The sequence below is a fragment of the Papaver somniferum genome, chromosome 2 (assembly GCF_003573695.1).
Source record: "Papaver somniferum cultivar HN1 chromosome 2, ASM357369v1, whole genome shotgun sequence".
In the NCBI taxonomy this organism is placed as follows: domain Eukaryota; kingdom Viridiplantae; phylum Streptophyta; class Magnoliopsida; order Ranunculales; family Papaveraceae; genus Papaver; species Papaver somniferum.
The window spans coordinates 15,500,372-15,512,245 of record NC_039359.1 but is presented as its reverse complement, the minus strand read 5'-3'; the positions used below and the strand labels follow the sequence as shown (position 1 = coordinate 15,512,245).

The 11,874-nt window shown below is 38.0% G+C and overlaps 1 protein-coding gene across 1 annotated transcript; it reads right to left on the bottom strand.

Annotated features, from left to right (window-relative positions):
- Positions 1 to 533: 533 nt before the first annotated feature.
- On the bottom strand, positions 534 to 11,436 carry LOC113346990 (glutamate--tRNA ligase, chloroplastic/mitochondrial-like). Its single transcript, XM_026590561.1, has 13 exons — positions 11,128 to 11,436; positions 10,913 to 11,031; positions 8,641 to 8,762; positions 8,091 to 8,273; positions 7,789 to 7,907; positions 7,623 to 7,671; positions 7,402 to 7,503; positions 7,184 to 7,286; positions 7,027 to 7,090; positions 1,895 to 2,009; positions 1,721 to 1,821; positions 1,253 to 1,409; positions 534 to 1,115 (listed from the first exon to the last, which is right to left on the bottom strand). The coding sequence occupies exons 1-13, from the start codon at positions 11,373 to 11,375 to the stop codon at positions 882 to 884; spliced, it is 1,716 nt and encodes a 571-aa protein (XP_026446346.1). The 5' UTR covers positions 11,376 to 11,436; the 3' UTR covers positions 534 to 881.
- Between the last annotated feature and the right edge of the window lie 438 nt (positions 11,437 to 11,874).

Genomic DNA, 11,874 nt, shown 5'->3' with positions numbered 1-11,874 from the left:
TAAAACAGATTTACAAGATGATACAAGGTTAGTATGTTTTCTCCAAGCTACATTTTTAAGGACTAGTATTCTACCAGGTCTTGAAGTTCCACCTAGGGTTTGCGATGATGACATTGTTTAGCTCTAGAACAGAAGACAAATATAATCAAATTGGAATCAAATTTTGATTGAATTTCGAGATCTGGGCGATTGAAGGTGAAGAAATAGATCCATTAATTCTAAGGTTTCGGGAACTTTATTCCTCCATTTTTTAAGCTTGAGATTAAAGAAGAAGAAGAAGAAGAAACGTTATTCTTCTAATTTTTGTTCTTTGTCTTTGAGTCATGCTTATGATTTTGACTTTGTCGCTCGCATGAAAGAAGGATAATTTTGTTAGTTTAGTGATTGGACCTTGCCCGTGGCTGCTATAGGCTCAGCGTTAAATCCTGTCGTTGTTTTGCCACTCGCATGCACGAACACTAGACTCACAGTTTGTGTTATTTGTTTAGTTATCAACCACTACGGACTATAATGACCAATTCCAACGCAGAATATCACCAATTTGCACTTGTTTACGATAGACATTTCTTAATTCTACTAGTTTACATGTTTCCAAACGAATCTGTAAATAAAATAATGGATATACATGCTAAGTAAAGTCTGAAACTGAAAAGTACAGTGAAAGCCAAGAAATAAAGGACAAAAAGTTTAATTATGCCTGCATCAGAATCTCTTTGAAGCGTGTTCCTAAAGCTTCTAGAAGTTATTTTTCTCTTAATATTCCTAACGAACAAAACTTAACTTTGGCAACCATACTCTTAGGACACATCAACGCTTAAACTGGTTAGCCGCGGGGAGAAAGCAAAATCCGGTAAAAAAAATGGGGAAAAAACTCTGTGAAATTATGCAGTGGTAGCAGATGGTGATTCTAAAGTAGGCTGATCTTCTTTATTGAATGCTTCCCAGTCGATTTCCCTCAACATTTTAATCCTTTCATCTAAGGTAACAAACCCTGCTTCAGGAGCAACCACACCACAGCTTCCAGCTTTATGGAGTAAGATGATACTGGAACTCATGTCTGGCCCATGGAGTTTTCCTGTCAGCAAAACTCGAAGCGGCATGAAAAGAGATTTACCCTGTGCCATATATAAACATGAGAAATGTAGGATATTATCACTAAAAGTTAAGATTTATCACTAAAAGTTAAGATGACTGGAGTAGGAAACTATGAAATGCTTGAAAAATCATCTCCTATTATCTATAATAAACAAACCTTGCGTTTCGTCGATTTCCCAAAGCTCTTCACCCAGTTCTTCCAACCAGCATGACCTTCTTCAAGTGCCACACCCAGCTCTCCACTGTCATAAGCAGCGAGCAAGCTGGTGGCAACTTCCGAGAGCTTGTCTTCTAAAACAGGTTTACCTTCAGGACTGCAAAATATAAGAACCACAAAACACACCATTATATTTATCTATAGTTTTATGCTGAACAGTGTCCATCCCAAGCATGTAAATAATGAAAACACAATATTAAGTTTAGCTTGCAACTGTGTCTTTTTTTTTGGAAGCATTGCAATGGTGTCTAGCAGATGTCACGATCATTAATGTGATAATAAACTTGAAACATGCAAACACCTGGTCGAAGGGTTTTCACCATCTAAACTTTGCATGATCTGTAGTTAAACACAGCCAATTAAAACAGATAAGCAGAATTCAGAAGAGAAAGAGAAAGAAGGACATACCTGGCTAAAGTAGCAAATAATGGATAGGAGAGCAAATTTGTGAGTGCTTTGTCTGCATCCGGTACTAAGTCGATACCATCCTTGAGCAGTTCGGCAGCTTCCTGTTTTAGGAGGAGGATTAGTACATAATCACATATAAAGTCTGAATGTACACAAAGCAATTAAGATTCTTACATTCACAAACTCTCCTTCTGATTCTGTGAGGACGCCAGTGGTTTTCCAGCGTTGAGCCAAAAGCTTGACAAAATCTCCGGACGGGAGAGCTTTTAAATGTTGACCATTCATCCACCTTACATTTACAAATTATAAGCAGAAAAACAATGTGACTTCAGCAAACAAATGCGGTGAATCACTATGCTAAACTGACATGGTGACTCAAACAAGAAAGTTGGAACCCTAAACTATTTTGTGGCAGATGAGGCAACATGAAGCAGGGGCATTTTGTGTTTTTGTTAAGAATGTATTAATTTAGGAATGTTCTACAAAATAGGGATACTTTGTAGTTGTTTCCGTCTTTAGTTTAGGTTTTCTTTATTTAGTTTTACCTTGCTAGTATAAATAGGCTATTAGGTCTTCTTTAGGAGGGAGACTTTTATTATATTTTCATATGACTATAATCTATTGATTATTGAAGAGTAATGAGTTTTTAACCTAGACTCAATTATCTACGTTCTTATTGTTATCAATCCTATGTTCTATTCAATGATCTTTGTTCTATTTGCCCTAGCTTAGTGTTCTGCTTTCTAGTAATGCATCAGTTGGGCTAGAAACCAAACAGACCAGCAAACCCTAGTTTCTACAATGGTAGGTAGAGATAGAGGTGGTGGTAGAGGTAATGGATACATAGATTCTACTGAGTCAAGAACCTTGATTGAGGACATGTTGCGACAGAAGTTGTTGCGACAGGGACGTGCGAAAGCTCCATGGAGATACCGGAGAGCCGACGCAAGCCTTTACATTCCCCGGAAGGAGTTTCTGAAGAAGATGAACACACAACTATAATTATGTTGTTCATAAGAATCCAGTATTCTCACAACGCACTCCTTTGTATTCACCGGAGGGAGGATCAGAGGATGATGAACACGCGTTTAATGAAAATCTTTTTCATAACCATGTTGTTCATGAATCACATGATGGTTGGTTAAGGGAAAGAAGTATCAGAACCCTTGACTTGAACACCAGACAGGTGAAAGTCGAAGTGGATGATATGGCTGGGAGGATGCTTGCAGAAGATTTCCTAGATTGGGAGGAGAGCATACAGAAATATTTTGAATGGCAACCGATGACTGAAGCTCGTAAAGTGCGGTTTGTCAAGTTAAAATTGAAGGGATCGGCACTACAATGGTGGAAAATGCTACAGGAAAGGCGTGTGAGGCAAGACAAAGAGAATAAATATTTGGGTTCACATGAAACAGAAGTTGCGCAAACAATTTCTGCCTCCAGGTTACATGGTGACGACGTGTGAGAAGTTTCCTAACTTGCGCAATCTTAGCAAGATCACATCAACAACAACTGCTCGGATTACAAACAAAGTGCACAAGAAAGAAGTTCACTTCATTGAGGCTAATAGTGATGCAGACACGTCGAGGGAGCTGAAATATGATAAATTTGTCCGTGAAGAGCTGAAATATGATGAATTTGTCAGTGAAGTACTGAAGTATGATAAATTTGTCAGTGAAGAGCCGAAATACGATGAACTTGAGAGTGATGACAAAGTCATGGTTGATTGGGACTTATCACCAGTCTACGACTGCGACAGTTACCCAGAAGTTGAAGAAAAGGTTTTGTTTACTCCTGCTGGTGTTGTTCCTTTTACCCAAGAAGACAGTCCAGAAGTTGAAGAGGAAGTTTTGCTTACAGCAGGTCCTGTTGATACTCTTATCAACAAAGACACAAGCATTGTAAGTATTCCGGTTAACCAAACTCATCCGGTTTCCAAGAATCAAGTTACATATCTAGTAGATGATCTTAGCTTGAGATCTCAAATTTTATATACAGAAACTTTATGTACTGTTGACAATTCTAATTTGAGATCAGACTATCACAAGGAAGTTGGTAGAGAAAATTACAGAAGTAAGATTAATGGGCGAATCTTACTTAACACCGGGAGAAATATGTTGATGGAGGATTTAACAATAGTTTGTTTAAGTATTCCATCAATATGTTACGAAGATAGCAGTCATGGAACTCAAATTCCATATATGGCAGAAAGTATTAGTTTGAATTCAGACTGGTACAAGAGAAATTTTTGTCACAAGGAAACTTGTGCCGAAAATTATGAATTGATGGGAGAATTCTCTTGAACTCCAGGAGGAATGCTATGGTAGAAGATTTGGTAGAAAAATTCAGAAACAACATCACAGCCTATCATGACATTGGTGCTTACGTGAAGGACACTGTCGTGCAATTGCCCTCAACAGCAGGTAGACGATGGACTACTGAATGTCTAACACCTGCCATTGCTGCAATGGTGCTGCTTTTACCAATTCAGGGAGATGGTTCATGGCATGGAGGTTGCTTAGCGCTAGCAAATTCGTCGCATACAGGTCTGCCAGTTTCTATTAGTGTTCCTAGAATTGTTTGTGCTGCTGTTAAGGCATCTTATTATGATGCTCAATTAAGTATGCATGAGTTACTACTCAATTGTTCAGTGTAAAGACTTGTGTGCAGTTGGTACCACCGCAAGGTGAGATTCTCAGTTTCACTGTTGCTAATAAACTGTGTGAAGCTGCATATGAGTATCATCTGCAACATGGCATCGAACCAGTAGCACTATTTTTGGACCAGCAAATTGGCGACGGAAGTGGAGCTTACGCTGGTGATATAAGACGTATCAATCATGAGGTGTGTGCAGTCGTCAAGAAGAAGAAAACAGTGGCAGTTGAAATAACAACAGTTATTGGCAGAAATTTGATACTGGACGTGGTCGAAGTATTTAAGAATGTGCCACTTTCAGTTAAATGTGTTCACAGTGAGAACTGCCATGAGATGTTGCATTACTGGGGTTTGATGACAAGTCAGTTAACGGAGATATGTGATGTTTTTAGTTTAGAATCAGAAATTAGTTACTGCACGCATCCATGGTATCTTGCAGTTGTATTTCTAAGTGGGGAGCCTGCCAATCAGAAGTGGGTTAGTAAGGTTGTCAATCATTATTCAACAATCCTCGCAAAAAGTACGTTTCTGATGATTTCTGGTACATGCTTAAAACTGCATTGCAGTAAAAAGATGGAAGGGGTGGTGTTAATCAAGGAGAACCAAACCAGCTTGGGAATGCCTATCACAATCCTAGGTAGCTCACCACCAGATGTCAATCAAAAAGCTCTCGATATGGAGGAACTATTAGACACAAGCAAAGCTAAAAATCTGGTTCAGGTAACTGATTCCATTACAACCATTAAGCGCTTTGTTTTACCATATTATGTCAACAGTGATTTTTATGGACTGAAGAATGTAACCTTGATATACTGCAGATGGTGGTTATGGCTAGTTTCTCTCTTCTTAGAGCGTCCACAGTGGTGCGAGTATAACCAAAGACCAAAGACTAAAAAAAAAGATCAAATTTGGGTTTAGTCCGTCGTGTGACGTAGCGGTTGCAGATTAAATTTGGTCGCGCGTTGATAAAGATTACGCCTGGGATCAGGCGTTGGTAAAGATAACGACCGACGTGGGGCGTTGGTATAGTATACGCTTCAAAAAAAAAAAAAAAAAAAAAAGATAATGGGGCGGAGGTATAAAGCCCGCCCCATGCAAGTTTCAAAAGTTTTAAAGTTTGAAAATAGAGTGGGGCGTTAAGTATATGAACGCCCCATTTCGCGCGTTAAGTTTATGAACGCCCCATCAGGCGTTATCTTTACCAACGCCCCATTCAGGCGAAGTTTATATGCACGCCTGTTCGTTGGACGTTAACTATACCAACGCGCGATGAATGGCGGAGATTATATCAACGCCTGATGTGTAGCGAAGATTATATTAACGCCCGACTATATTTGGATTTGGTCTTGATCGCCGACCAAATTTGGTCTGGACTTTACTCTTTGATCAAATTTTGATCGATGGTCCGTCCCACTACGCCAGCCCACTCGAGTAAAAATTTGGGTTTACTCGTCAATTGCAGTTGCTCTTAGAGATTATAGTTAATTATTTGGTTGCAGTCTTAAGGAATTCATTGATGGGTATTGTTCTTAAGGTAATAGATGCAAAGGAACGTTTACTGACCAACGGAACTTACAAGTTGTGTGTCATTTATCTGTTCTAAAGGCAACTGTCGACAAAAGTAATTTGTTATGTACAACTGTAAGGCATAACAAGCTTCAAGGAGGAAAAGCTATGGCATTCTTTAATCGAACACTGTCTGAGATTACATATGGTTTTCTTCCCCAAGTGGCTGATTTTGTGTCACTTTCTTGGGATACACATATCAGTAATGACAGAGAGGCTTATGCTGGTAATTTCAGGAGCATGCGTCAAGAAGTAAGAGCTACCAGTTGTAGGATTAATGGGAATTATACAAGAGCAGCAAATGTTAACCGATGGCATGAGGATTTACAAGGAAAACCAAGGAGGAATTTGTTGCTTGCTTGTCGTGATACAACGGCTAGCCCGGATAAGAGGTAGGTTTGTGCTGAGTATCAATACGCAGTGGCGGAATCAATACTTATTGACACACCTAAGTCGAGAATAAGAAATGAAGATTTGGGTTTCATGTTTGATCGTGGGAAAGCAGTGCGAATATGCTACGACACAGACAACATTGCTTGCTTATTGCATTTCAGAATCTCTAAAGCTTTGGGTTTTGTTTTCGATCGTGGGAAGGCTGAAGTGACAACAAAGTTATATGCAGAATTCATATAGCATCTCATCGGAGCTGAGATTTCTTTCATCCCGGGGTGATTGATGCAGGGGGATTTTGTGTTTCTGTTATGTATTAATTTAGGAATGTTCCACAAAATAGGGATACTTTGTAGTTGTTTCCGTCTTTAGTTTAGGCTTTCTTTATTTAGTTTTACCTTGCTAGTATAAATAGGCTATTACGTCTTCTTTAGGAGGGAGACTTTTATTATATTTTCATACGACTATAATCTATTGATTATTGAAGAGTAATGGGTTTTTAACCTAGACTCAATTATCTAAGTTCTTATTGTTATCAATCCTATGTCCTATTCAATGATCTTTGTTCTATTTGCCCTAGTTTTCTGTTTTAGTTTCTAGAACTGCATCACAACAAGAAGCTCAAGAACCAGTTGGTTTAACAAGCCTGAATGGGGGACTTCAGCAAAATGCAGAGAGAATCGGAGACAATTTACCTTAGCTTTGTTATATCAAAAATAGCTCCACTCTTGTTGACACGATCAATAGTAAACTTATCAACTGCAGCCAAAAAATAATTAACTGAATCAGAGAGCGGGAGAGACCACGGGATATAATATGCTAGTCGTGATTTCGCCCAAAGTATATACTTACCAAGCTGCTGAAGGGTGAAATATTCATTTTCAGTTCCATCTCCCCACCCCAAAAGTGCGAGGTAGTTCACCATTCCCTCTGGCAAATAACCCATCTCTCTAAACTGCAAACAGATAATGGATTTAAACTTTAGAGGAAGTGACCAAATAGACTAATAAAAAAATCAGAATATCATAAAGGTAGATGAGAAGGAAAATCTTTGAGACAACTGTTGATACCTGACCTACTGAAGTTGCTCCATGGCGTTTTGACAATTTACTTCTGTCAGGAGCAAGGATTAAAGAAACATGAGCAAATTTAGGCATTGGAAATCCTAGAGCCTGCAGAAAAATATTATTTTCATTAGATCCAAGGCATCAGTTTTGGTCAGCCAATTAAATAATCAAAAGAGCCGGGACACAAACGACGCAGACACAAACGACGCAGGCTGAGAGGTTACTTTGTATATCAATGCTTGTCTCAGAGTGTTTGGTAAATGCTCTTCTGCTCTGAAAGTGAAATACTTAACATAAATTACAATAGAATGTAATGAACAAACTATTGCACTCAGCCTAAACCACGCAGCAGTTAGGCACGATTATTAGAAAAGTATTAGTAAACGTTACCTTATAACATGAGAGATAGACATGGTAGCATCATCAACTGTGACACAGAAATTGTAGACAGGTTGACCATTGCTTCTCATGATCACGAAATCTCCAAGGGTGTTCAACCCCCAACTGACCTTTATGACACTACCAGACAGAATTAGCAGGGCACATATCGTTGAATACATTAAGCAACAAAGAGAATAGCTAGTGAGCCATGGAATAAAGCAAGTATTTAAGCGGGTGGGTACACGTTAATGATATGATATCAAAAATAAACCAGTATCACTGATTCGCAACTTTTAACGGATAGAACATACTTCTCCACGGATAAGGTCATTAACTTTTAAGACGCCATTTTTTGGGACCCGAAACCGGTATGTGTATGGTGTCCCTTTAGATAGTTCTTCCTGTACTTCATCATCTGTTGCTGAAGCCCATTTTCCTGTATAAACTGGTGGTAGGTTTTTTAGCTTTGCAATGTCCTTCATTTTCTCCAATTCCTGTAAAAGATACAAACTTTCGTCAAGGATCGACACAATCACATACTTGTCATAAAAACAAAATACACTTCATTAACTTGAGCATAAGTAAAACCTAGCTCTCCTAGACAGCACTCTAAACCCAACCATGACATCGTATAATCCGATGCTTGTCAAGTCGACTGATACTCAACTGACCAGCCCTATCAAATTTGAAAATAAATAACATTCTATCAGTTGCTCGACAAGTACATGGGATCAAAAGTTACATGGACATACTTCTATGAGGTTGTAGTTTCCATGCATATATGCAGAATTGAGACACCGGTTTGTAGAATCCTTGTGAAAATTGACTTGAACAGAAACAAATGAAGCAAAGATTAATTACCTCATTCGAACAAAAACACCTGTAAGCATGCCCAGAATTCAACAGATTCTCAGCATATTGTTTGTACATAACATTTCGTTCAGACTGCCGATATGGACCATATTCTCCACCAGCACCAGGGCCTGCATATCAATCGTGTCACCACTATTAGCATCACCATCTTCTACTAGTTAATAACCTATCACTGTTTAATGCTTTACTAAAAGACAAATAACCACATACGTGCAAAAGGTTGGTCCTAGCGAAAACAACATAATTGATCCAAAAAAAAAAAGACAACAACATTCAGGTTAGCGGAGGTGGATGAGTGATGTTGTTTTTAAGGTTCAGGTATGATTGTCTCTGTTTAATAGTAATATGTTACAGTACTTTCAGTGGATTCTTCATCAGATAAAATGCACTTGATAATTACATCTTTTTATTCTTAATTTAGGGTTATCTATTTATTGGGAGAGTGTTATCTATTGGGTTTATGTACAGATGGAGAAGAGTTTAAGCTAAGGTTGATAACTAATACACATTGAAGGTTTGAGCATTCGCTGGTCCCATAATTGAATAAGCATCTTCATCTTTTTGCTCTGCTTGCAATTAAGTAGATTACTAATGTGCATTAAACTAAGCAGACTTCTTATGTATTTTCATAGTGGCCATGTCTTTTTAATGTGCAGGATTACTTAGCAATTACATATTGGTTAATAAACAACATATAAAGAGTTACAATCTAATGTTTTTAACTCATACATATTTAACATTATTTCCTATGATGAAGCTCCATTATTTTTGCTGCATTTCCTTAATAGTCAAGTGGTGCCCTTTTTCATTGAATTCTAATTGCTACCTAGTTCATATTTGCAATCAATTCCTATTGTTCTTTCACCTATGTTACGGTCAATAGGCACAAACAGTCTAATCTCATGACATTTAATGATGAGTAGGCAATTCTGCACCTTATTTAATTATGTTTCGTATACATGAAAAGCCAAATAAGCCTCTGGTAGCACTAGTTCACCTAGATATTACTGTTTTAACTTTTCAGTTTCTCTTCTAGGCCAAGTACAGGGTCTTCAATATTAACTAAACTAGTCCAGAACACTAAATCTCTTACTAACGGGTAATAACAATGACGGCATTATCATCAGTCAATAATAAGTCCCAAATTTTGTCTGCAGATACATCTGTTCCAAGAGCTGGTGTCGGTCACTAAGATAATCAGTTGCGATGAATTTAGTTACATGGTGATGAAGGAAGGGAACAAAGTTAGTTACACGGTGATGAAGAAAGGGAGCAAAGTTAATATTCCAGGAAATCTGAAACATTGTTTGGATATCAACCGTAGGAATGGGAAAATGGGTATTCGGTCTGCTGCTACTGTACGACGGATTGATATGACTTGTGCAGCGAACATGGTTCTACATGATTGGCGAAGAGGTCGAATACCCTTTTTTGTTCCCCCGCCGGAGCTAGATAATGCTAATGATCAACCATCTATCTGCATCCGGTTATTACGAGGACATTGTGGTTTACAACAATCAGGCATCAGTAGCTATTGCTAGCCAGCAACTAAAAAATTGGAAATCTCTTTGAACAGAACGAGTTGGAGGCTAAGAATTCTAAGCTGGCTTCAGGCCAGGAGTTGGACACTGAACCTGATCCAGAACCAGACAGGAAACTGAGTAACTTATCTGACTAGGAATCTGAGAAGCTTCCTGAAGCCATTCCAATATTAGTTATGGTATTGTTGTTTTTTGTGTCATTAATTTATAAAAAGCACCTCATAAAGCAAAGAGTCTTGAAACTCTTTGGTAATTGTATCAGACTATCAGTGTATCTAAAGCAGGTTATCTAACTATTACTAGTGAGTACTGTAACTACTACTATCATGAGAGCTATTTTATGATTTTTGCTTCTCTAGTACCAAGAATACAGCGACAAATTCCGGTGGGAAATGGCTAATGATATCAATATCTTGCTCCATTTAATGATTCCAGCCAAGTAAGGCATATCCCACTGAGCTAAATTATGGAATTTTCTGAAGCATACAAGTAAACAGCTCATCGATGCACTTAAAAGCTACTGGATTTCTAAAAATTTGAACGAGTCTAGAAATTCCTAAATTCAAACATGACTCTCCACCAGCTGCAAAACGAAGGGACACGGGATAATGTGGCAAACTATGCTGACCATATGCAATCTCATCTATTAAGAATTGTGAATATGTACAAATTCAAATAGCATTTTTCAATTTATTCAGATAATTTAGCAGATAAATTACCTTCATCCCATTCAAGGCCAAGCCAAGCCAGATCTCTCAGCACAGCTTCCTCAGATTCCTTAGTAGATCTTTCCAAATCAGTATCTTCAATTCTAAGTACAAACTTTCCACCCTTAGACCTACAATGAATTAGGTCAGTTTTGTTTACTCATACTATTGAATTAACAAAAAAAATCAACAAGAATAACAATGAATAACATAAAAATTCGATAAACCTGGCGAACAAATAGTTAAACAAAGCTGTTCTAGCTCCACCAACATGTAAATTTCCAGTAGGAGAAGGAGCGAAACGAACTCGAACTTCTCCTTCGTCTTTCTTACGGAAACCAGGACTTGAAATTGAAGCCGCGATAATACAGAAGTTTCTACGGAGAGGGAGTGGCTTGAAATGACGAATGAATGGAGATGAGATATCAGGTAAAGCCCTGATTCTCATCCATGGTGATCCTATTAGAGACGCCATTTTTTTTGTCTCAGCGAAGAAAATCTGAATCTTCGAATGGATAGAATGACGACTGGGACTGTGTTTAAGTTCGGTTTTTATTAAATAAACTACAATGTTCAAAAAAAAAAAAGGCTGGGGACTGTGTCGTTGGGTACACTCACACTCGGTTTACACCCAGCCTCCGGTGCGTAAACAACCCAACTTCAAAGGGGTTCTGAATCCGAATACTTGTCCCAGTCCAGACTCCAGAGGAACATCCTCTTATCAGATTTTTTGTTGGAATGTGTTCCAAAATTCAAACTTTGGACTGCGTTGTGATAAGTAACTAGAATAAAATAAATATTGAAAAAGAAAGATAAGTTTTAATAGAAGTTTTGAAAATATGAGCTAAAATATCAAAGACTTTCCACATTATAATGCATTATAGTTTCTGTTCAGTCCAGCACGCTTTGTAACGGCTCATATTGCATTACATTTATATTCAATACCATTGTCGGTTATGTTTTTTCATACAGAG

Bases quoted from the DNA above. Each gene is read 5' to 3' on its own strand.
- LOC113346990 (XM_026590561.1), bottom strand. From the start codon at position 11,375: ATGGCGTCTCTAATAGGATCACCATGGATGAGAATCAGGGCTTTACCT. The intron at 2,010-7,026 runs GTAAATTGTCTC...TGTAAATGTAAG, and splicing joins TTTGATATAACAAAGCTAAG to GTGGATGAATGGTCAACATT. The intron at 1,116-1,252 runs GTTTGTTTATTA...TATATGGCACAG, and splicing joins GGAAATCGACGAAACGCAAG to GGTAAATCTCTTTTCATGCC.